This window comes from Colias eurytheme, chromosome 17 (assembly GCF_061535395.1).
Source record: "Colias eurytheme isolate Ceu_HAF_F1 chromosome 17, ilColEury1 Martin Lab GWU primary, whole genome shotgun sequence".
Lineage (NCBI taxonomy): Eukaryota > Metazoa > Arthropoda > Insecta > Lepidoptera > Pieridae > Colias > Colias eurytheme.
Window position 1 is genome coordinate 2695588 of NC_142996.1, and position 27979 is coordinate 2723566.

The window sequence follows — 27979 nt, forward strand, 5'->3', positions numbered from 1 at the left end:
TTCCGCGCCCGCGAGCCGACCGCGCCGCACGTCCGCGTCAACTCTCTAGTGCTGTGCAGTGCTTGCTTTGACGTTTGTGTAATGCGAACGCCGCCAGCCGGGAACACTATCTGAGCGAAAGGGTTGTGCAACGGGCGGAGGGCGGCGCGAAACCGCGCTTGCGCCCGCCGGCACGATAAGCCGAGACATCACACACGCGTCCACACCGGCACGCGAGATGGACGACAAACCGACGGCTGGTGAGGAGCACTACAGCCTGCGCTGGAACAACCACCAAGCGCACCTGCTTCGCTCCTTCGAAGCGCTGCTTCACGCGGAGACTCTCGTCGATGTGACTCTAGTGTGCTCCGAACGTCGCGTACGCGCGCATAAAGTTCTACTCGGTGCCTGTAGCCCGCTGTTCCGTCGGATATTCAGCGAAAACCCGTGCAAGCACCCGGTGATCGTGCTCAAAGATTTTCAAGGATGGGAAGTGCAAGCTGTGGTGGATTTTATGTATCGTGGCGAAGTTTCTGTGGCGCAGGAGCAGCTCGGAACTGTGATACGTGCGGGAGAGTCGTTGCAAGTGCGAGGTTTGGCCGACCAAGAGACGCCAGAAATGGTGGAGGCTGAGAGGTCTCCCGTAGGAAGTCCTCCCACCGGGCCCACGGCTGCATCGCCGCCAGCGAGTCCGCACAGCCCGCAGCCACGCAGGAAACAAGCGAGACCACGACGTCGTTCAGGAGAATCCGATACACCAGAGAACTTGTCAATGCGACGATCGCCGAGTGGATTGAAAGCAGTACGTCTGTCGCGAGGGAGGTCACCACATAAGCAAGAACCAGAAGAGCAAGAAACAGAGGCACCACCACCGCCCAGAATGTTTCCACCACATCAGGACATGTTCCCGCCTGTACCACCACCCGCAGTTTCAGCACTTTCACTAACGCCACCGCACAGTAAGTACTTAAATAGTTCGTAAAATAGTAGATAATAATAATTCCAGGGTGATTTTTTTATTTTAGGATTAATATTAATGGGTGTCTTAATATTAACAAATTATATAGAACGCATTTAACTAATTTGGATTATGGATATCAGTAATTTTGTTCTGAGTAATATTTTGCTAGTAAAATAATTATAAGATGGAAAGGGAATGGCTGCATAGCCTGCATATTTGTGATTAATTAAGTGATAAGAAGCGGACTATCTAATAGGTTGTTTGTGAAACCCGAGGTCCATGGTATAATAACAAGCAACTCCACTAGAAGGAAAATTGTTTACGCAACAAACAATCTAACACACAATTGTTTGTTTGATTTTACTCTTTCTAGTGATACCAACAATATTAAGCCTTAAACTTTCTGATGGCACGTTGACGAAAATGTTGATCTTAAAATTCGAGAAATCAATTTAGAAGTAAAATGTTAAAATTTTATAAATATTATGACAATCGTTGAAATAATTTGTCATCGACGTAGGTATTTGTAGGTAGTTTAAAAAAACGGAGGTCGTGACAACAATGCCGTTGTGGATGAACAATTGCTTAAATAATAAACAAAATAATTATAAAAACTGGCCTTGTTGGCTCATTGTCGAATTTCATTTCTTTACGTTCAATGCTATAATATTATAAATTGCATCTTGCCAAATTGATATGTCACCTTTAACTTTTATACTCTAGATTTGAAGGCAATTAGATTCTAATCAGAAAAATATAGTTCTGCTTAATTTTGAAACATTCTAATGTTATTGTTCAATGTGGCTATTATTTTGGCAGTCACACCTCATAAATTATATCTTCTAGGTAATAACGATGACTTAATATAAATTGATTAGCTATGAGAACTTAATGGTTCTGATATCGATAAGTTTATCGATTTATTAAATCACATGTAGGCTTAATGATTCGATTAGTTCGATATCGAGTGTTAACCGGAACCTTTCACAGATAAATTAAGATCACCCATTCATGTGTCGATGTCTTATCTGCAAGGAGGTTTAACCTAGCCTTCATATGTCGCAAACATTCACTATTCCACTGATCTGCGTGGAAAAATATATCTTGTTGAGTGACATAATTCGTTCATAAGCTGTGGCATTTAAATTGACACATATTATTGTCTTGATTATTGTAAAGCGATATTTTTTTTTTAATTACAGTGTTATTTTTGATGGCATGCTTTGTTTTTGTTTTATGGGATTATTATGATTATTTTTTATTATAAACATTGCGGTGAACGCAGTACGATTGCATAAAAAGGAATTAGGCAAAGGTCTTTCTCTATTCAGCCGAATTCCACCATCAATTGTCAGTCGTCAAATGTCAAATAAAATGTGCACAAAAAACCATAAAAGCCACAAACATAAAATTAACGAAAGAGTAATTTATGTGAAACTACGAGGTGATGCTTGTAAATCAGGCGCTAACGTCAGGTTAAATATCGATATAACATTTTTACACGGTGCATGCGTTTCTGAACGTATGTCGGTGTAAATTTCATACCTCGTTAGCCGCCAAGTTCTTGGAGTGCATTGCGTTTTCAATGTGTTAACTGTTTGTTAGGAGTTAATTTAATTTAATATTTGAAGTCTATATTGGTATAAGAGAAACTGTAGATTGATTTTATTATGAACTAGAGGTCTGCCCCGGCTTCGCCCGTGGTACATATTTCGCAATAAAAAGTAGCCTATGTCCTTTTTCGGGTATCAAAATATCTCCGTACAAAATTTCATGCAAATTGGTTCAGTAGTTTAGGCGTGATTGAGTAACGGACAGACAGACAGAGTTACTTTCGCATTTATAACATTAGTATGGATAATATCTATTTGTATGTTGATTAACAAAATATTAGATTTTAAAATGGTATCCATGTAATTCGAAAAATATATTTTAAATTCGGCTTTCATTATCCATATTATATTCAATTTATATCTGTCACAATTCAAAAGACATTATAAATATACCTCACATTCATACAAAAGTTTGAACGTAATTCCATTTTATTATTTCCCCAATTTCTCGTATGTGTTGAGTGCTTGATTGCGTCATAATAGTCGTAGCTTGTAATGAAGGGTTGCACGCACACTACGCGTAGGGAAACCAAACACGAGGGGAATTTCCGAACGTTTCCGCACTTGTCAATTTCATTCTAAATTCGAAAACTTAAACTGCCAACTTTCTGGCTGTTTACATTTGGCGGGTGTGTTAGCTTTTTTTTAAATTGATGCTATCACGGAAGGTTGTAGGTTTTTCTTATTTTTCATTCGCACGAAATGCGTAAAAAATGCGTTTTGTATATTCGACATTGCGATTTATTACTAGGATTCTATTAGTTTTCCAACGCTAAACTTTAAACTTGTGATGCTTAAGAATTCAATCCAAGAAATTCCTACTAAAGAAAATACAATAGCCTTATTCTAAAAATATTTCATAAATAAATAATTAAATATCTATGCAATGAGAAGTAATTTTTCAGAATTAAATAAATCATAACGTTCGCCCAAATTTCATTTTTAAAAACCTTAAACTTGAAATAAACATAACAATGCATGCAAAGCTATGTCAAAATAAGCTCCACCGCTGTTCTATTTTTACAACTAATCGTTATACAGTTGCCAGTTCTAAAAACAAAGGCTATGCATGCGCATTTATGCCGTTGATGGACGTAATTTTTATAACGTTTTATTGTTTTCTCCATCGTGTGTGATGAGAGGTTGATTATGTTTAATGGTGGCGTAAATGTAATGAGGGGTTGAGTTGACTACTGCAATCACAGCGTCCGCGCGGCTTCCTGATTGTGCCCACTTGTAATACGAAATTTGATTTTCCCGCTCGTTTTTTCATTATTATTTACGATGGTATAAATGGCAAACATTACTGGCATTAAATCGTAAATGTTCTATTGTCAGCAGGGCTCATAATTGCAGTTTGCTCTTCGTGTGTGGTTAAACACTATAAATTGGCACAATACAGATTTTTCCATGTTGTTTTTCAACCCATTGAGCCCCAATGGGCCCGATCGGTCCTAGACACTGTGGTTCCGGGGCTAGACAGATTTAAATGATGACAGATGATGAGTAGTTAGCTCAATCCTTTGATTCAATTTTTATTGTATGATTGAGGAGGATATAAAGAAAGAAAGTGTAGACTATGAAATATTATAAAACTAAACAAGCGTTTTATTCTTTGAAGGACCAAAAGTACACCAAATATAAATAATCTGAGCTTCTCATTATTTACCTAAAATAAACAACTAACATAATTTCATTATTAAAAAATGTTGTCTGGTTTTATGAAACCACGGTAAAAGTGAAACTTAGGCACAAAATTATCGTATTTGTACGATAATTATCGTACGGTTCGACCGTCACGCGACATGCGCTACACAGACCAAAAAGTTTGAGACGATGTAATAAAAGTTTCACTTTAAAAAGCTACAACTATTAAAATATAAATGGTTTGATGGGCTCAAACAGAAAAGATTTAAATGAAGCCGTATGGCAAAGTAACTGATTCTTTCATTGTCATGTCATTCAAATTAAATGAAGACGCACTTTTCACGATATGTGTATCTCGTCTTATAATCCGCTATTTCACTAGAAAACACCTAAGCGTATGTTTAATGAGAATCAACCATTTAGAATTTCTAAATATAATTTTTGCAAAAATTAATAGGCGCAGTTGTTTATCCTCTAATAAGAACTTATTAGATTCTTTTCAAATCATATGGATCAACTATACGTGCCACAGATTAAAAATCTTCATAATACCATATTTTATGTTTAGCTAGAATTCTATGTTAGCGTAAATTCAACCTAATTTTACATCCTCTTGTCAATGTATCCAATGTTATTACACTAATTGTTGAGACAAAATCACAGTAGATTAAAAAAATAATACGTAAAAGACTTTTAGCTAGAATCTATAAGTCCTCGTATTAGATTTAATTAGAATCGATCGTGGACTAAATATAAAATTGTTTACTCAAATTCTCACACTCTATTTTTTTAATTAGCATATTGTTATATATATTGAAGATAGACCTGAATATTTTATTGTTTCATCCAATTTTAACAAATCTGAATTAACGCACTAATTGTCCAAAACAAAAAGCATGTGTTTTGGACAACAAGTGTATGTTTTTAAACAAAAAAAAGCCTCCATAATACCATAGTGATAAATAGGCACCTATAATTGGTATCATAGATTTAATGGGAATTGAACACCATTCATGCTTAGGTTACGTAGCATTTAAGAATCCCATAATATAGTGTAATTTCGAAAAAAAATAGCAGATCTAACAGAGCACAATATCCAACAGAAAACTTTGTTAAACACACGTTTTTGTAACCATCTCGATTATTGATAATCATTGCCACAGATTAAAAAACCTTCATTATACCATATTGATGTTTACTAGAAACCTATAATTGTTAGCATAGATTCAATGGGGCACGCAAGGTCTTCAGAACGGGCACACAGCCTTGCGGGGTAAAAAATAACATTGGCACGAAGAGCTGCGCGCACGCAAGGGTGACTCGAACACATGCTTTTGAATAGGTTTATGAATATTGACATTATTATGTATATGACTTTTATTGGGTTGAGGTTAGGCTAGTAAGATAATTATTTGAAGACAATATTGTAGTATGCAATATTGTATGTGAATCATTGAAGATATAACCAATCTTTATATTGCCAAAGTATAAAAGAGTATATAGGTACATCTTTATTTATTAAACAGTAAGCTGAAGGCATCGAAGACTTATTCGTTTCTTAAATCATCGGAGCTAACCAACGGTCTCCACTAAACAAAAAAAAAATCGGTGCGGACCAACGGTTTAAACTTTAAACTAATCGAAAACAAAATACATATCATCAATTATTAACTTTATTTTTTTTAACTAATATTTTTAATTAATTGACGAATTGTAATTGTAATTAACATTTTGAACGCTGTAATTTCCTATATTTAAAGGTCCAGAAGATCATGTTCTGACATAAGATGTAACATATGTAATCTGTATCCTTTGTCGGAAATTCTAAAATAAATAAATAAATCAAAACAAAACTTCTAAATAAATAAACAAAAAAATAATCCCATAAAACCTGAATCCAAGGTCACCCTACATCATGACACTAACCACAGCACATTTACATTCAATCGCCACTGTTCCTGACCCACTTGCCTCTACAAACTGCCCCTTGCCCCAATAATGTCGCGCACAAATTATGCCCATACACGGACAATGTCCAGCACATTAAATCTGTCTGTCTGTATGTAAATTACGCCGTAATGGATTTATCGCTAAACAGGTGTTAGAATTGATGATAGTTATAAACTAAACGTGTAAGGGAAAATGGTATAAGTAATCTCGAACATACTTATGCTGGATAATTTATACAATATTAAAATACAATAATTAATTGACCCATTTTGAATCATTGTCTATTTATTCAATTAAGTCAAGAATACACAAATAATGATACATTAATCATAACCGTATTTTATAAATTAAAAAGAGTAAACATAATAACATTTAATATAATATAATTTCCTGTATAAATATAATAAAAATCTCTCTCCTCCTTTTCCTTACTTCCTCTAATTAATATTCTCGATTGAATGATAAGCCTTCTTTCCGAACTAGTCATATAATCTTCCACCTATGATCGAATCTGGAATCTACTGTAACACATGATCATCTATTACAAAAGTAATTTCTATTAACCGCACAGTATTCCTACGTAAACCATTAAAATCTAAAACTTGAACATAAACGCGTCAATTATAATAATTCTCGCCCGTCTCGTTACATGCGTAGGAAGGGAATAAAACCACGCTATTTTATTACGTTTGCATGTTCTAGCAAACATGTAAACGCTGTACACATGTATGGATGGGGTAACCATACGTCCAAAGTGCTAAGAGATCACGATCTTTGGTTTTATTATAGATTCTTTCACAGGTTGCCAATATTTTGGGTTATTTTTAATTTTATTAGGTACTTTACGTGTGTGTATCGGAAGTAGATTTGTAAAAATTAGAAAAAAATCAATTATATTTCCATGTATGTAATGAAGTAGTGCGGTTGGATTCAGATACCTACGTTATCATAACTAAAAATATGTATTAATAATTACAATTCATTAATTCAAAATTATTAACTTTTGCAAAATAACATACATGGAATTCTTTACCCGAAGAAATAAAACGAGCTCAATCGATTTTTATTTTCAAAAAGAAAGTTAAAAACTATTATTTAACTCTGTCACAGGCTAGGTATTAACTCTGTCGATTTATTTATAATATGTGCTTATAAAATATGTATGTATGTATATAATATGTATGTATGTGTGTATGCTTGTATATATTTAAGTATGTATTCTTATATATTATCTAATATGTGTATATATAATATTATTATTTGTGTATGTATATGATAATGTAAGCTGCATATATGTAGGTATAGTATAGTATATATATAATAAAATATCATTCTGGCACTTTTATTTATTTTGCACCACCATGTTATTGACTCATCTATTTTCCTCATCTTTTCTGGGTTGCCTGGTAGAGATCGCTGCCAGCGATAAGGCCGCCTACTGTACATTGCTATATTATATTTTTAAGTTTGTAAAATGTATTCTATAAGGTGTACAATAAAGTATTTTTCATTCATTCATTCATTCATAAATGAAACAAAATAAATTATACCAATGAAAGTACATCATAATCAGAACGAGTGGTGTCACTACAATTTAATTATCCATGTAAGTCCATTGTGACATAACTATTATAGTTTTTGTAGGCGCCTGCGCGTGTGTTAATTACATAAAGGGACATTATAATTATACTTGTTTACCATCGCAATGATAAGTACTTATAGGTCCTGGGTTCGATTCTTTGACAACCAATGAAATACGATTATTTTATTTATATGTATAAACTATAAACGTTTAATTGTAATAACAACATAACATACAATACAATAAAAATGAAATATTATTTTATTTATCCACCAAACCACCCATATACAAAATTTATAAATTTTTTACCCCCCCCCCCCCCCCGTTAAAATAACAGCGCATGTATTGTAAATATTGACAAAAATAGTAATATATACGTAATAGGTAAAAACTATTAGGTATTTATGTAGATATCTAGAAATAATGATAGTAAAGTCTAGATTTAAAATTTTAAATGTTCATGATTAACTTTGAAGTATGTTAACGTGGACCATAAAAACTAAACGGTATCTTAAGTATACGCAAGTTTAATATGTTAAAGTTAATTAAATACACTTAAACTTATTATAGTTCTTGTAAGTACTTAGTAAAGCATACGTTCATTGAATTATCCGCATATTTAATTCCTTATTTCCTCCATAAATGGGTCATTGTCAAATTTTGCGCAGGTAAACTTGTCCCTCAAAACTTTTTTACTTCTATACCATTAAAAAGTTAACTGTCACTCAAAACTTACAGCAAATACAAACTTAATCGCATTACTAATAATATATTAATAAAATAAAGGCCTATTTTTCATTTTTTATTTTATTTTTTAAAGTAACATTGTGGTTTTTTCTGGTAACAGAAGGGTTTTCCATACAAATTTGACCTGTCCCAAGTAGCACTTCGTTACAGAAAATATAAAATAACTACAATTTCCAATATACCAACCCACATCAATTAAAATATTACTATAAACAGAATATTGTAAATATTTCTAAGAGTAGATTTTAAAACCGATCAGTGCTAAAATTTTTTTTATAAAAATATTTTTAACTTTGTCCCACGTAGTGTTTAGAATCGTGTGCTCTACTATGTTACTATATAAATAATTACTCAAAATAGAGGTGTCGCTGTTTTCGACTTTCTATTAGCTTGAGCAAGGTTTCTGCAGCCATTGTGGTCGTTCGTTAGGTCGGGGGGAGGGGTACACTGAATTTCAGTCGACCGCATGGCGTTGAACGTGCCGCGTGTTTTTATTCCGCATCAACATTGTTACCTCCCTATTAACGTAAGTAAAACCGTTTTTTTTCTATTATTTTACGTTCAATTTGTTGTTTAAGGGGTAATTATGCTCAATTTGATATAAAAAAATAACTAAATGCATTATTCTATGATTTATGTCTTTTAGAATGTAAAATTTACAACTCTGTTATCATCATTCTGTTACTTAGCTCATGGTAACAGAGTTGAGTAAGCATGTATTCTTTAACTTTTGTTTGAAATTTTGTATTTGTAATATTTTTTTTTTCTTAATAATCGGTTTCCTAAAGTAATTTTGAGTTGTTATATGTAAATAAATCATATATAATTAAATGTAACCTTGAAAATATTGTTACAGGATATTCTGCCGTTATTAACGCCCTTAAAATGCTTCTCACGCTAGCTGAGCAGCAAGCAAGTTAAGAGAAACATATCGCAGTTATTTACAGATTATATGAAATTTAAGTAACAATTACAAACAGTTAACAAGAGATACGAGACGTATTAAAAACAATGCAACAGAGAAAAACGAAAAAAGTCTAAAAATACGGACGGCAATCCAGTAAATCCAGTAAATGCTATTAAAAAACGCCATGAAAAAGTTAAGAATCGGAAGGAAAAGTATGCTATTGATAAAATATTTGACAAGAAGGCCGTTAAATTCTCTAGGCAGGAAATACAAATTATAAAAGAATGTCTTGCTGTGGATCAAAGTTTCATATGAAAAAAATCAGCCCACATGTAAGAAAAATGTTTTAAAAACCAAAATCAATCTTTTTGAACGTGGAAACATAAAGAATATGAAGAGTATGCAATTTATTCACTTATAGTACAAAAAGAACAACTAAGTTACTGTGTTACAACTCTGTTACTTTCGTGTCCCGAAGATTAAAGAACATATTTACGAAATTTAGGAAAAGCTATTCAATATAATACTGCTATATTACAATAGGTTAATTTGCCAGTTAATGAAGCGGTTATATGTTGTAATTAGCTGTTAATTTATAGATATTTCATGGAGTTGTGTAGAATTTAAGGTTTGTTATTATTCATAAAGTAACAGAGTTGACTAAAACTTTAAATGAATTACTGTAAAACTTAAAAAAAAGCTTGTACTTCTAATGGTGATTATAAGATATAAGACTGTAATTAATATAAAAGCCAAAATATGTGCGACTGGCTTATTTAATTTTATGAAAAAAGGTAAAGTATAATGATAACAGAGTTGTATTTTTTCACCACCCTGACGCACTAAATCTGAAATAAATCTTAAAATATTAACTAAACATCGCGGCCAACTTAAATTAACCCTACTTCAGTTGTTTTAACAGGCACAGGCATAAAGAAAAGTTCAATTTTAAAATATTTTCTTTTTCACATTTTTGAAATCTGCAGTTACGTTTACCTGCGCAAAATTTGACAATGACCCAAATATAAAAATAGATTATAATACTCAAAAAAGTTACGAAACTTATTATACCCTTCAAATTTTACAATTGTGAATTTGGAGTACTTAGGTGTAATTTTTTTGCGTATATTTTTTAATACTTGAAATTGAGATATGAAATTGCAATATTTTGACACTTTAAGTTACAACTTCATTTATCTCCAAATTTCATCATAATTAGTGATCATTCATCTATCAATGTTGAAACTACAGTGCGACGCCTGATCCGATAAATAAAAAAAAGAAATATGTTAAAAAAAAATTTAATATCGAAATCTTATTTAGCTCAAATTGGTTCCACATAAGTTTGTGGGCGTTTCGTTTTACGGTAGTGTTATAATAATTTATGTGAACATTTCTATCGGTCGCTTTACTTGTTTTCGTGAAAGGTAAGCTATATTTAGAATGAGTTGAATATTTCTAAACGTTTCGCTTTTATGGTTATCTTTGTGAGTTTCAGGTACTTGAATACTCAAGGATATGTATTATTAGGTACCTACTTGATATAGGTAAAATATCTACGTACCTATAATAAATTACTTTTATTTTATGTTGCTACAAAGAAAATGGAACGCATCAAAGTCACGAAGAAAATGTTTAACCATGCCTTATACTCACTCTTCTGAAAGCTGTTATAACACTAATTAGGCACTTGAAAGTGCACAAGCATTGAGAATAAAGACGAAATAAGAACAAGCGATACAAAGAGAAATGCAAGACCTATTAAAGCCAAGTAAACAATACCAGCTATACAAGAAGCTAATCGTCAAACCTAACGGGGAATAATAAGAAATACAAATCACACGAACACGGCAATTTGTCACCAAACTTTATAGCCATTAGCCAAATCGTGAAGATGTTCATATCTCTGTCAATTACGCAAATCACAGCTATTGTCCAACATTATACAACGCTTAGGCATTGTACCCACAGTACGTGAAAATGAGCCATGAATTATATTTAAATTATTGTCCATCCATCCATATGCAGGTAAAACTGACAAATGTACGGAGCTAATTGGATGATGTGTCTTGGCTTTTGAGTTAATGCTATCGTAAATTATATGATGGTTTACGATGACGGAGTGTCAATAATATTGAAGTTTCTTCACATGTTATTTAGAAGATTATATTCTTTGAACGTAGCACGCGTTGAATTCTGTATGACTTGACTATTATTTCATCGGTAGTTAATATAGATTTTGTTGCAATCTGCATAATAACTTAAATTGAATGATAAATAGGTGACGCTTGGCCCTTATGATAAAAAACCACTGCCTAAAGAAGGTGAAGATCACATTGGCTTCAATAAAAAGTCAATAGAAAGGAAGAAAAAATAATGGAGACTTTTGTATAGAGGTACTTCTGTTAGGAATACTTGTTATACCAAATTTCAACACAAGTATAACGCTATTTATTACCGAGTAACTATTGTAATTCAACAGCTCTTAATTTAGTGTTTCCAAACGAAAGTAAACCGACCTCCTTATGCAAATGTACAATTGTAAATTACATACTTATTTGTTTAGATCTCAGGCCCATATTCCCATCACGCAACCGGAACTCAAATCACACATTAGATTTAATTTTATACGAATTTAATAACAAGTGAGATGCGCCCATTGTCTGCCGTGAGCATGTGAAAAAACGATTTTTTGTAAGCGATAAAGAGGTGCCGACACAGTTCGAGATTGATGCCGTCCCCGCTGTGAGCGAGCGATATAATTAATATCCATAATCCATTCCTCCCAACGGTTCCCTTTCACTGGCGATGGCGTTGCGATACCGGTAGCCGTGTATCGTCATATTCCGAAATCGATTCAACCCGTTAAATTCGAATGAATGGAACGAAATAAGCTCACGAGTGAACTGAACCGCTGACCGACACGAACGCGATCTCCCAGCGATAAAAAAGAACGTCTAAAAACTACATGTCATGCAGCGTGTGCTGGGCGATTCACGTCGGCCATGGGAATTCGTCGAATTGCCTCCGAAAAGCAATTAAATCTCTAAAATGCCACCGAAAAAACGCCGCCATTGACACATGAAATCGTCGAGCGAGCATTGTGAGCGAATCTTTTTGATTTTGTTCACTTGATCTTCGAATGAACGGAACGATTGAAATTTTGACAAAATCTCTCCATTGCAGCCCGCATTTAGCTGACTCACTACTTGTACGTCCTCTTTAATATCCTTACGAATAGAGAACGGAGATTTTTCAGACTTAAGCTTTCAACTTTTTTGAAATAGACATTCAAACACTTCACAATAGTCAATACGTATGTTAATAGTGTTCACCATTTAGGATACTATATTACATCATGAATAAGCATATTATGAGTTAGCTTTTATCTTATTCATCGAGTTGAAACTATAATAAAACTTAGGTCCTTTTCTACATAGTATAAGATTTCATTGAACAACTAAAGTTGTTTACTTTCAAAAGGAAAAAACCTTTTCATTACATTCATAAAAGGAGGTAATCCTCATTTCTTTATAAGAACAACAATCTTTCAATGCGGCTAAACTTCTCGAAAACAGTTTATTTGAATTTATTTACATGACCGTTTTTATTATTAATAACTAAATAAGTCTCATTTCAAATGCGTATTTATTTAGTATCAATTAAAGCAACAATATTATGAGTATAAAATATAAATAGATTATAAGAAATGAAAGGCATAACAAGACGTTAGAAATGAACATTGTCAATGATTAATATCTTTTAAATAGCCTTCTTGGGCAATAATACTCTGTATATTATATGTTCATTATAGCTTATCGAATACATTAACGAGCGTACGATAGGTTAAATTAATTTATTGTGCTACAACTTTTCCTCAACATCGCCCACTAGTTCATTCAATGCCTTATCATCGTATGCGAAGCTTACTTTAATGATCATACCTGTATTTATGTCACGAACGATCATTGCAATCATTATTTAGAAGACGTTTTCAGTTTTCACGCAATAGCTCTGTATTTATAAAAAAAAGTTGATAAAATATATTTTAATTTTTTTCTATGATATCTAAATACGTTTTGGCCATACGCTAACTATAAAATTCAGGGCTTGTTTTTCTATATTTTATTCGAGATTCAAAACAACATTTTTTCATCCTTAATTGTTGAACCCAGGTTGGGTTTATTTTATTCTCATTCACCAGCTTTCTTATTACGTTTTACAAACAGAATTATGGAAGCGAAAATATTCATAAACAACTCATAGTTTACCGAGCTTAAGCGGAGAAAACAAAAGTTTTTATGCCAACAAAAAGCACCCAAACATTGAAATCAGATTAGAATGTGGCTATTGCAAAAGTTGTGGACGTCAAAGTGAACAAAACCACGACTTCGGAAATGTATCTTTGACCACATTTCAGCCCATGTATGGTTTAACTTCGTCATTCTGTTGCGCGACTTATTAGTTATATTTGGCTTTGTTTCCCTTTCTTCAAGCTCGAAATCTTATCTTCCATTATTGTTAATTTAAAATCAAATTTAAAGTTATATAGTATTTTTTTATTATATTAGTTAGAAAAGCAGAGAATTTTTAAATTTAGAACGCAATTTAATTAGTTCTCTTTTCAAATCGTGTGTAATGTCACAAATGGCGGCAGAACGTTAGTGCAATATTACCACAGACCTAATAACGAAATGGATTACACGTCATTAAAGATGCTACAGTTCAAAGCACTACCAAGAATTAGGCAAATGACATTACCTTCCGAGTATAATTACAAATGACAGATAGAAGCACGTATGAATCACATTATTCTGTATGAGTCAGGGAAGAAATCGGTTCTGTGGTGAACCACACACGTAAACAGCAATTTCGTATCAATCTGTAATATATTTTTTGTGATCCAATATCAATGTATTCACACTGTACACAAGCGAGGTTCTCAGAAGACATTTCAATATTCTAGTAGGATGACTATGAATTTAATACCTAGGCGGCTAGTAATGACTTGTGTTTTATTATTGTCAAAAAAACTGTTTAAGAATTTCCACATGACAACACTATGATACAATGCCTTAGCCCGACTTATATAAAAAAAAAACTCAACACATGAGTTTCTTACAACAGTATTCTACAAGCGTATTGATCGTGTTTTCGAAATGTACAACGACACAATAATTACATATTTGTCATAACAAAGGCGCAGCTGTAATTAGGTCTGCTTTCAATTCATCAGTTATAATTGCATAATGTAAGATAAGAATAATACGTGTACATGCGTTACGTTATTACACATGGTAATGATGCAATCATTAATTAAATAGCCTGTGGAAATGGACTAATGTAACGGTAACCGATTTATCTTCGAGTGAGCCTAATTGATTTGAATCTTAAGTATTTTTGTGTAATTATAAAATCGCTCGCAAGATTATTTTAATCATGTTGTCAAATGTCAGCGGCTTTGAAGCAAATTGCAATAATGCAGACTTATTTACGTTATCATTTATTTTTTCAATGAATACAATATTCGACGGTTTCCTCAATCTACTCGCGCCCTAAATTTTAATACCAAAAGTGCAACAGTGAAGTCTATTTAAAATTATTAATTCATTTTAATACTCGTTACATGAAATTTCGCCACGGTCGCACTACTCGTACTAACAATAAGTATAAAATGTCAAAATCTATTCAACACGTTTCCGCTATGCCGAATCGAGTTTTTGCAATTTACTAAAAAGACTTTAATTTTTCATCACAATGCACGGTCCACCGTCTAATTTCACACATCGAAATGCATTTTGTTTACTCGGAGAAAGCAACTACACGTAATCGCTGAATCGATTTTTATTTATTCGTATTGGAATACAAATCGATTCTCGCCGCAACCGTTTTGGCGCCTACATGATTACATACGTAACGGGATTGGGCCAGAGTATGCTAGTAAAAAATATCTGTTAATTTAATTTAGTGGAATTGTAACATGTCAGAGGATGAATAACAATACGTAGTGCCGTGAGTCGGATGAATGACCGATGCTTGCGATTTGTTTGTACAAAGCAACAAATCGATTTATTTAAATGGTTATGCTGGTATTCTACTTACTTTTTTTTACTTACGCAGATAAAAAAAAAAACATTCTTGTGCGTGCCAATTCGCAAATGTTAGTCATAAAAAAATCTCATTGAAATCGCGTACATTTGAAAACATGAATTGTAGGTACAATAAAAAAAAACTGATCTAAAAACCATTCGTTAAGTGAACAATGATTGTATTAACATTGATTTAACAGTTTTCGCGCAAGAACAATGCTTTTCCCACATAACCTCCGCCTGAATCCCATTCCAATTGAGATTGGTCCGAATTAAATGTATAACGTCTCCCAGGGTCAGAACAAGTGTTATTTTTAAGTACATATATGACATGTTCATGTCAGGGTTGCCAAAACGCTTTAATATAAACCTTATAAATAAATTAATTAATATTACTAACGAACGTACCTATAACAATATAAAAATATGCCTCTTACGCCAATGTAAACAGACGATCATAAATTAACGTTGTCAACTAAATTTGCAATAATTTATAACTTATTTTACATTGCATCACAATCAGATCATAAATTAAAACTAAACCTGATTATAAACTGAATAATCAACGTTGCAAAGACGTACCTACGTATCGTAAATATTTAAAAATAATTTATTGCAACTTCAAAGCGAATTGAGTTATTATTGCCGCTTATTAAGTGCCATAATAATATGATAACCCTAACCATCTATTTAGAGGTTAATTCAAAAACCTTGTATTGTTATTAATAAAGAAATTATCTCTACGTAAGTAGGTAATAAACGAACTGGTCCAGTTTCTCATACATTGATTGCACCCAAAAAGAAAGGTATAACTGATATAATTAAAACTGCATTCGGTTTTATTGTACTGCAATCGAAGATATTAATAAGTACCTATTTATATATTCTGTTAAGGATCAGCGAGTCGATTTTTATGACATATCGCGATCAAGTGAGCGGTCGTCAAGTTATTTTAACCAAATAATTGGCATATTTAATATCATCGATTATACTTTATTATCATGTTAATAGAATAAATAATAGTTGAAAGGTACATTATATATTTTAAGATTGGTGGTTAAAGTTCAATTAATACTTAACTAACTAACAGGTACTTAGATGCTTAATTGCACAATTATTAAGAACTTACATAACAATTAGACTATAATAAGTAATGTTCACCCTGAACGAATGGTATAGGGTAAAAGCCGGATAGTTGCACCACTTTTCAAAAAAGCTATATTATGAAAAATTATGTACTTAATAAGAATAATGAAACATGTATATCAAAAGATAGGTCTTTAAACCATCATATTAGCCTATTTTATTAAACATAATTATTAAAGGTTTTGAGTAAATCCTGTTTTATTTGACCTCTCAAATAAAGGATAGTTGCCTAATCTAGCGGATAGTTGCCTATCGTAAATAATACTTCAGAGGATACTTGCCTCGTGAGGGGATAGATGCCTCACAATATTTTTTTTAAATAAAAACAAATTTATATCAATTCACTTAATCAGTCTTTATTATTTGTTTTGCTTTTTAATTAAGAACTAATCAACATTATACATTTTTTTGCTATAAAACTATAACAATATAACAAAAATAGCCTCTAAATTAGTTATTATCACATATTAGTAAAAGTATTGATAATTTATCTTAAAGATAGAAGAAGAATATGGCAATCAACTTTGGCATTAATCATCAGAAGAGAGGGATTTCATCTTTCCACATCGCATGCAATACAGTTTCATCCATATTAAATATTCCATCTGGTTTAACCAGCAATTCATTCTCAGTTAAGACAGTAGGTAATAATTAAGTAGATCAAAAAATTTTGCAACGTCTTCTTGTTGAGACCCCTCGCTCTTTCAATTGATAAACCCTCAGCTTGCCTCAAAAATATTTCGGGATTTCTTTCCAGAAAGCTTTTTAACCATTGTGGCCCAGCCGTTTTGCTTTAACCCCAAATTTTCGGCAAACTGGTAAGCTAGCTGACGAATTGTATTTCTTTCAGGAGGAAATCCTGCGTCTCCGAGTTTTAGTGTATGAGTCACTAGTATTTTTTCATTTTCAAAATCAGGCAGGGTATTTTCCTGGAAGTTAAATAAAAATTAGCGAAATGAATATTGTACCGGCACGGAGATGCCTTATTACCAATAAAAACGCAATAATATTAATATTTGCTAGTGAAAGAATTTGTAGTTGCGGATAGTTGCCCCGAGAGCAACTATCCGCACAAGTTTCTAAGGCGACTATCCTTTTTGATACGGATACTTGCCCTTTTTATTTGCGAAATAAATCAACAATATTTTGCAATAAAATGTAATTAACAGTATAATTTAAAGTCTAATGCACGCAAAGAAACATAAACTATATTGAAATCACAATTAGTAACAAAAATATTCAATACAAATGACTTACCAATATAGTTTCAACGCCTATCGAAGTTTCACCGCGGAACAATTTCGCTCGCACAGATGAAACGCGTGCGTCTACACAAACGATTGACGTGGCACTGAGGTCTGCGGGAGGGGTACTTAAAACTATAGTAAAGCGTTATTGCCACTAATGTCCGTAACATAGTGTATTCGAAACTGCGGCAAGTATCCCACTGGCGCAACTATCCGGCTTTTACCCTAACAGAAGCCTACAATAAGAGCAATTAATTTTTATTAATCACTAACGAGCGTGTCTCAAGGTGCAGCGACGAGTTTCCTCCGCGTATATCAACCCTTCATCATTTATGTAAGGAGGTCTCCGCACGACACGCGATCCTCGCGACGTGAACAATGCAAGGATAGGCGCGTCTTCGGCCTAGAACCTACTCTTAATCACTCCCCACATCGACGTACACTTAAAACAATAGACTAACCCAGTTGACGGCATATTCTACCCATTATTAGGTACTTTCGCGTCCTTGGCGTGCGATATCTATCATGTGATCTATTGTACGGAGTCGACATCGGCACCGAGATTAAAGCGATAATTAATGCTGATTCCATACGACCTAGATTCGGCTCCGCTCGATAAAGTTAATTTACAGTTATAGTTGTAAATCTCGTTGCAAAATAAACGAGCACGCGCGGCCTGACCATAGACAACACGCGGCAACTCCCACACAACCTCGATACGTCACACCGCCCGCGCGCCGCCCGTGTGTGGAATGAATGAGTCTGTATACGCGTACAGTGTACAGTGTACACGTCACCGTACAGCGCCCGGCGGGAACGCGCCGGAACGCATCGCACCCGCTTCCGTGCACCCCTTTACGCGCTCCCGCTACTTTCGCTTTCCTCCGGCCTCGGCGTGCGGGGTACGCATGTTCACAACAACACACGCGTGACTCAGTGTGTGACAGAGAGCGCCCGCTCCAAACTTTTGTCTGAATGAACCAGGGTGTTTGACAAGTTGTGGGCGCGAAAGGGTTGAGTTGCGAACTTGCTCCGCTTTCGATCTCGTTGTGCATATGGGGCGGCGGCGATCGATCGTAAACTTTGTTTTACTACTCCAATTTCGAGTGACGTTTATGCATGTTGTAAAAGTGATGTGTTGCCAGTCTTGTTATCACTCGTTTGATCGAGGGAAATAATTGAAACGAATATTAAATCTTTACGATTTTTTATCATAATTGCATACGTAAAAGCGAAATCTAGATACAATTATTGTTTCAAATACAATAGTGTCAGCATTACAAAAGTACTATGTTAGTATCATGCATCAGCAACCATTTAACAAAACGACAATTTTAGACATAATTCGTCACGATTTCAATAAATGGAACGTTCTTTGATGTTACCAAGAAATACCTAGTTAATAACATTGAAAAAATACTTGCAAAATTTGTGAAAAAGATAAGTTTTTAAAATGTTTCGATCGCCGCCATGTTTCGTAAATCATTGTTTATGGTCGACTAGTTTCAAGTATCGATGGCTAGAATTAGAAAGCGTCAAGTACGAGCCGATCTAATTGACCGCAAGTTCTACGGCTGTTCTCATACAAATTGAACTCGTTAAAAATGTATTACAAAGAAATGTTAGAAAATAATGTAGACACAGATTTCTTACTATTTAATCACACATAAAACTCATTTTTTTTTCAAACGAACATAATTTTTTATCTGCAAAGAAGTACAAAAATGTGGTTTTACTAAATCATGCTCCTTATTTAAATCTGAAACGTTGTTAATTTCTTGAACAACAAGTATCACCTTATCCCTACTAATTGCAAATCTTACACTAAGCATAAGATTAGTAGATTCAGTACTTACTTCCTACTATTCTACATGTCTATCTATAATCGACACGAATTTCGTTTCCATGGCAACAAAAAAGCTCCCTCCGTTACCCAAAAGCTTATAAACCATAAGTATTGGCTTCCAATCATACACAATCCAATTTCCACCGATCGGTGTTGGTCCGAAGCTGGTAATTATGCAAATATGGCGCGCTAACGATTGACACGATTTAACGACTCCCGCGCATTCCGCAATAAAATACAACGGAACTGCATTTATTATGCATCAAATTAATTGTCCATTACCTATATCCTACGGTTACTTTCAAATTGTATTGATTTATTGGTAACGTGTGATCGTGACACAAAAATTAACGTTTTTGTGGTAAATAAATATGAAAATTTGATACCAAAATGAAGGTTTCTATACATATCTAATATGTATAACAGATCTGAATTGACCTGTATATAAATTACCGCGTTTCGATTCAATTTTGCGGGTATGCAATTAAGTATCACAATCCTACTTAACTAATATTATAAATGCAAAAGTTTGTGAGGATGGATGTATGTGTATGTATGTATGTTTGTTATTCTTTCACGAAAATACTACTGAACCGATTACAATGATATTTTTTAATTTTTTTCCCGGAAATCCTACGGGAACGGGAACTATGCGGGTTGTTCTTTGCAAACACGGGCGTAGCCGCGGTCGGAAACCTAGTAGATATTAATTGCCATAATAATGATTATAACCGAATTCTCGAAGAATGTAAACCTAAATAATAATGGTAGCACTAATAATAGTTGCGCAAAATCAAATACAATAAGATGCTATACTATTAATAAATTATGTCTCACTCGCGTCTGTTACAAACTTAATGACGCATCATGTCAATGGATTACATTTCAGCGAATTATAATTAATTAAACAATATTGTAGGGAAATCATATGTAACATAAATATTTCCAAATAAGCACACATGTTGATATATTTAGGGATAAGGAAAAGACAACGAAATATCGAAAACGAATACATTTATTTGCTAAAATTGAGATCTTAACTTTTATAATACAATATCCAAATGTATTTTATTTATTATTAAAGTTTATAACTGCAGAAAACTGAAAAACTTTATTCAATACAATCGAGAATGGAATTATAAACTTAGAAGTTAGAACTCGATAAAAATTGAACTAAATATAGACATGTAAATTTATGAACGGGCATGCTACGAAAACTATTTTTATCCCTTAATAAATGCATGCTGTGTAGTTATTTTCATTAATTCAAAATTATTGGTATTTTTCTAGCAGTTTTGTCTACATACTTATTGGCTGTTGTAGACACATATTTTAACAAGAAGTACTACAAAATTTCAAAGTCAAATACGTCAAAATTATATGATATCAAGCTTATCTATTCACTCCCTTAACAATAAAAAACACACTTCCTCATTATCTATCAATGAAGTACATATCAAAATGTGCTAAGATTGGAAAAATCCTGTTTGGAAAATTATTGAGCAAATTTTTTCAAACAAAAGTGAACACGGAACAGAGCACACACTCCCATATGTTGTATAATCCTAGTTGTATAATCCGTCCCATACCCCATATTTACTCGGGGGCAGGAAACACGAATGACTAACATTACCAGACGACATACGCATTAATTGCACGCTACAGTTAAAACTTAACCGCGGGTATACGCTTAACTAGTTAATAATATAGAATAGTGAAGGATTTACGAGCTATAAAGGAAGCCGTTATATGTTATGGCTGTAGAAAGTGCCGTGATAGAAAATGTGATTTGAATTCTTCTATCGTTTATACTGTATGCAATAAAAACTTTACATGAGCTAAGCATTAGCGCATAGAATAGGGATGTTTGTACTTAACAAGACTGGGTTCGACTAAATTGGCATTAATCCATGAATGAATGCAATATAAAATTACATAGAATTGATTTTATTGGTAACGATCTTTCATGAACACTTTACACTTACCACTTTAAATGATAAAAACATTTTTAAATAACATTATTAAGAAAAGTTCCCAGTTATAGTGATAGTCGCAATAACTGTATCGTAATGTTTTAGCTACGACACATTGTAGACTCAAATATCTCAGCAAATTTATATGATCGGGCAATATTACTCAATACTCAACATAAACACACTATTGCCAACAGAAATCGTACTTGTGCATTATTAAGATATCCGTACAGGCATAATATTTGCTAAAACATTGTATTTTCCACCGTCGCTGTATCTGCAGCGAAGGGACGTTCCGGTAAAATAATTACTTCGCAGTATAAAATGAATAGTCGTGAAAGCGTTGAGCTCGAATATCTGAATCCGAGACAAGTACATCGGATACAGAACAAGAAGTATTAAGCTATCGATTTGTCGCATTCGAATGTACCGCCTCGAATTATTTTAGCTCGCTCTTATTTATCTGTCTGAAAGTTTTACATATTCCGTGCACTTGCGTCGTAATGGCCTTGCGTCGTAAATTGTTGTATATTATGTTTTCTTATGACTATATTAAGTTTATACGCGTAGAGTAATAAAATTTTAATTAAACTCCATTTACGGTGTAAATTATATGGAATATTTGTTTAGCATATTTAGCGAGGAATTATATTAAGAAACAATTTAAAGTGTATTTTCACTAAACTAGTAATCGCGAAATAATCGGCGTCGAATGAAACTTTCTTTCGCTTCGAACCACTGGCGCCATCTAGCGGAGAGTAGCGGAACTATAATACGAACTATTTCATTGCTTACACAATTTATTGTTCTAGCAAATTTATATTTGAGTTTTGCAAATTGTTAGTACAATTATAACAATATAGTTTGATTATTTAAATACTACACAATAAATCTGCGAGCAATCAGTTACCGCCTACGATTTATTTGCGATGACAAGTGCTAGCTAGAAATACCAAGTTAACCTATTAGTACTGTCTGTTAATTACATGAACGCAATTGACGAAGTAGATTATTTGTGCGGAATAGAGACCGCCCGTGATTTTGTTGACCGTTAAATTAGTAAGGCGAGTTCAATAACCACTGTTTAAAATTGTATGAAAAAAATCGGCTCCTAGCGTTTTCGAATTATTAAATGCTAATATGAACAGGGGATTTATAAGAGAGTAACGTATTTTATATAGATAGGTCCCTAACAGGCAATACTCGTTTACGATGTGATGTACCTTTTTTAAGTTTTATCACTCAATAATAAAATTGCAAAAGTAAATAAATAATCAGGAAAAGAATTTACACTTAAACGTAAAACTTAGGATATTTCAAAAATTACTGTAAGTTATTTACTCCAATAAGCAGGGATTATTATATTTTATAGTAGATAAAAGCCATAAGTTTCAAGTTAAAATTTCATAATTTCGTTTATAATAGGTATATAACAATAACAAATAACTGTTTACACGCTCATCTCATGTAAAATAGCAAGTTTACTCAACAACATTTCCCTTGTTCCAGTGTTCGGCATGGACTCCCCCCTGGGTCTATTCCCCCCGGGCATGGACCACAAGATGTACCCCCTCATGGACGTGGAGCACCGGCCGCCGCCGCTCGACGCGCAGCTTTTCACCAACGTCAAGAAGAAATGTGGGTTACACTTATATCCTACTCATAGTAAGTCCCTTTTTATAATGGCCAACCTGAAGCAGATTACGTACAGACAGAGATTTTTTGTGATAATATCTCAGTACATCTTGTCTGAAGACTCGTCAAAGATTTATAAATGACAACCCGAAACGTTTTAACGCGATCAATAACAGTTAAGCAATTGTCCTAAGAAATTCGAATTTAACGAAAGCTTTAAGAAATACCTACTTAGGGTTGGCCACAATTTGTTATTCATAAACATGATAGAAAACTAAGTCCCGCATTAAAATCCAGTTATAAAGTGCACGTTACTAGAAAAGCGATTATTTGATAGATATTCACAACTTCAACTCGTTATACATGCAATATGTAAACGACGTTGCGAAACCGAAGCCCGATCATACAATAGTTACTATGCATCAGAACTAATAATAGCATACGGGCTGCAACCGTGTCCCATCACACATCTCGCAGTCTCGCAATCGCATCGCGCATAATGTTAAACGACCATTGTTTCCCAGTGAATGTTTATTAAGACGATCTGATATCGTATCTCATAGACATAGGGGAACAGACGCCGAGTCTAACGTATGCTCACAATGGTCCACTGTCAACTGCACACACAATGCGCGGCGATCGATTAGCGCCATCGCTCGAGACATGCATGCGATGCTCCCCATAAAATGCTAACAAGCTCCTATTTCGAATGCAAATCGTCTTTTAATTCCCCGTTATGAACTCGCGTGACCCCGAGACTATTAAGAAAAACTAATTCCCGCAATAAAATATCACGGCTTTCGAATTATCTGATCAGCATTGAACGTGATCCGTCAAAATTATAAACCCGTAAGGTCGAGGCGACGTCGCCGGCGTATGCACGTCCGCTTTTCTTTCTGACAGAACCGCCTTAATAGTCGCGTGCTCGCATCGAATTAATGACGAATCCGGCGTGTCGCCGCAACCCGCTCATTTCGGTCGTGTGTCGGCTGCCAACATAGGGTTATGGCTCCACCGAAACACGGTTATTAGATAGTTGTGCTGCATTAGCGAGGCAATGCTGTCGCGGAGGCACACGGCACATGTCGTGCGCCAATACCGCCCAGCACCGTCTGCATTTTTCCACCCGTAAATCATAACTGCAAAACTCCGCAACCTAATTAGCAAACTTACTAAATTTGATCACGAAAATTTTGACGTCTATTAATAAGAACATTTTTTGGCAGGGCGACCAAAGGGGCAACACAGCGCGCCGCGGGGCGGGCCACCTCGCTCGTGGACCAACGCGGAGCTTACGGAAGCCCTCCAACACGTGTGGAACAAGAAGATGACAACTAGCCAAGCGTCAAGGATATTCGGCATCCCGTACAACTCGCTACTCATGTACGTGCGAGGCAAGTACGGCAAAAGTCTGAAGCTCGAGCAGCTGAGGAAAGACTGCATAGGCGGGCCGCTCGAGGTGCTCAACTTGAACTCGGGCAACAACAACAACAACCACCCGTCGAGCAAACACCACGACAAGGAGGAGCAGCACCAGAACGCGGGCCAGCGGCCGGCGAGCTCGGAGCCGGACATCTCGTCGAACCCGATGTTCAACCCGTTCCAGCAGGGCTTCTACCCGGAGTTCCCGCCGGGCTTCCCGATGCCGCTCAACATGCTGCACCTGCTGCCGCCCAGCGACAAGGCGCGCGAGCTGTACCAGGCGATGCCGATGGCGCTGGACGCGCTGTCGGGCGCGGCCAAGGAGGAGGACTGCAAGAGCGACCGCTCCAAGGAGAACTCCGCGGACGAGGAGGGCGACTCGTACCGCGCGCCGCACCCCCCCCACACCCCCCACCCGCCGCACCCGCCCGACGCGCGCGCGCTGCTGCACCACAACGGGCAGGACTAGGCGCTTCCCCCTAGCGCCATCCTCCCAGTACCTATCCTTTCTACCTTCCATCTTGTGTGTCTTTCCTTTCGACAGTACGTAGGTCGACAATTTCGTGGAAATTAGAAAATCTATATGTACAGTGAAACTGAAATTATCTTTGTATATTTTAGAGATTGCAAAGTTCAAATTCGATAATGGAGCCCCAGTGGACCCTGATATACTTTTAGAATTTCAGTTTCACTCGATCAGAGGTCGAGATCTCGCCGGGCATCCCTCGATGCCCGAATTAAAATTAGTTAAATTTATATTTAAAGATGTGTTAATATTGTAAATGTATTTAAATCGCGTATAAGTGATAGCGATAATTTATTGATTCGAGGTGTGCAATAAGTGTGAAAGGCGTTGTGATTGTTATCGGCGGTCGTTACCGTGTCTTTTATTGTTGACATTCCATTCTAACATTCCACTGTAATTATTTTTAGATAATACTTCATATCACTTAGATTATGATTTTTACTGTAAAGTCTATTTTCGAACGTATCTTGCCTGTAAATTGTGTTATCCCAATGTAGATATTACGTTAAATGTGCGAGTCGACTCCTACATTTTCACCAAAGTTTGTAAAATATTTCGTAATAATAGTTATTATTCGATAAACAATTTTAAATGTAAATAGTTATCGATAAATTAATGGGATATTGAAATTAAATTAACCATTAAATAAGGAGACGTCGTGTCTAAAACGGTAAAAGTAGTTCATTTGTAATTGTCGTAGAGTTAGTGAAAGAATACAGTGAACTAACTGCGTGAGGCGTCTAGTGACGGGCTCGTTGGGAGGCTGCGACGCACTAGTCACACATTTCTGTTTACCACGATCCCTTCTGAATCGTTCAAAGTCCCACAAATGATAGGTTATGTCATGACGAGTTACCCGGTAATACCCGGGGCCTGCAGTAATGCGATGTCGGCGACGTACGGCGATGTCATGTAAATGTACCGCGCTTTGAACGCGCTCCGATGCGGAAATCGTGATTCCGAAGCTGAGATGTGCCCGCGACTATTCGGGTGGTCCTGATTGCATCGTGACGTCAGCGACTTTATGATTACAGATTAAAAAAACAAAGACTCGATTATCAATAATAACACGACAGTGCGCGCCTGGTCTAGACAAATAATGTATCTGCACTCAATGTTCAAATAAAAAGGAGCTTTCGAGATTTTAGTGAATAATGAAAGTTTAGAATAAAGGTTCAAACCTTTCTGGCTTTAGATAATTGTATACAATGATTTCGTATTAGATGTACCGTGGAGTATCACGTCATATTTACCTAAACATACGATCGGTTATGTTGAAAGAATTACCCGTGTATTTTATTCGTATCTACTGTATTTAATTTAACATCATTTTAAACTAAACTAATGAAATTAGATGTCGATTCGAAACTGCAAATCTCTTAACAGAAGACTGAACACTATTAATGACTCTATTTTGTATGTCTGTATATTTCACTTAATCACAGAATCAGCCGCAGTGATCACATAGTATACAGTCGCGTCATTAAACAATATATCATTACAGGGATTTTATATATTAACGAGTTGAATAATTGAATATGTACTTATAGTTTTATGAACTTGCTTTTTCTCTTTACCTTCCTTTTACGCTTAAATTAATTCAATATTAAGATTCAACGCAGTTAAATATATAGACAAAATTATGTTAAAAACTAAACGGTGGTGCACATCATGTCGAAGGCGAAGCTGAATTCATTTCGTTTGGTAGCAATAATCTCTAGTAAAAATTTTCAAGCGCTATTCTATGGACTTTCAATATGTTACAGACATGTCTTTATGTTTGAAGGCTTCATATATTCGCTGTATTATCTATAGCGTATCGAATACATGTGCCAAAAATTACACCGCTATTTCTGGACTTGAGAATGCAATATTTCCATTCCTGCTTTACTTGTTTACTTTGTGTTGTGACTCGTGATCATGTTATATTTTAGATTTACATAATTCGTACAAATTCAGCAGTATTAGAGTGATTTTGTTAAAGTTTTAATTGAGACGTTTTAATTAAGTTTGTTATTTGTTACGTGCGGCGGCGGTAGGAATTATAATAATGTAGTGTGAATCTTGAATCTCATTGTGTTGTGTAGGGCAACGTCACATTCCATCATACTATTATGCTAATAGCTTTATATTTTTATGACTGTTACTGCGTTACTCCCTGTTTTCCTTAACAATGTTAAATTTGCAGTTTTATTTCAATTTTCCGTAGTTTTTATAATCTGCACCATTTTATAACCTATACGATTTTCAGGAGCCAAATTAAATGAACGTACATTTTAATAGATACTACATATTGTAAGAATTTTATTATTTTTTAAGTTGATATTATATGTGATCGTGTTAATTTTAGTAGAATTCAAAATATTTAGTTCCTTCAATTTTGTTATGAGTATTTATAAATTGTAATTGAGATGATTTTAGCTTCTAGAATAATTAATTGTTCTCTCCGATAAAGAGTATAATTAAATATAAGTTATGTAATTAATTTTTGTTGTATTTTGCCTAATATTAATTACAAATTAAATTAAAATAATATCGTTACATTAGAATGTAAAAAAGATTATCTATTTGATCTTAAAATAATACGAAAAAAATATTTATGTTCTAGTACCATTCTATCGTGTAATTTAAATTGAAATGATGGAGCGATGTAGTGAAATTCGTTTACGGTCACCGACGTAAAGTGTAAAAATAAAATTGTGAAATACC

At 34.5% G+C, this 27979-nt stretch overlaps 1 protein-coding gene across 2 annotated transcripts; it reads left to right on the forward strand.

Annotated features, from left to right (window-relative positions):
* The first annotated feature begins 20 nt into the window (after positions 1-20).
* Positions 21-27979, forward strand: LOC149901063 (protein jim lovell-like). Of its 2 annotated transcripts, none has more exons than XM_090111645.1 (3): positions 21-938; positions 23197-23352; positions 24549-27979. In XM_090111645.1, exons 1-3 carry the CDS (start codon positions 218-220, stop codon positions 25211-25213), a joined length of 1542 nt encoding a protein of 513 aa, XP_089967771.1. In that variant the 5' UTR covers positions 21-217; the 3' UTR covers positions 25214-27979. The 2 variants fall into 2 exon arrangements, with proteins under 2 accessions (XP_089967771.1, XP_089967772.1); XM_090111646.1 differs by having other exon boundaries at positions 23197-23325.

Bases quoted from the DNA above. Each gene is read 5' to 3' on its own strand.
- LOC149901063 (XM_090111645.1), top strand. From the start codon at position 218: ATGGACGACAAACCGACGGCTGGTGAGGAGCACTACAGCCTGCGCTGG. The intron at 939-23,196 runs GTAAGTACTTAA...CCCTTGTTCCAG, and splicing joins TTCACTAACGCCACCGCACA to TGTTCGGCATGGACTCCCCC. The intron at 23,353-24,548 runs GTAAGTCCCTTT...ATTTTTTGGCAG, and splicing joins ACACTTATATCCTACTCATA to GGCGACCAAAGGGGCAACAC.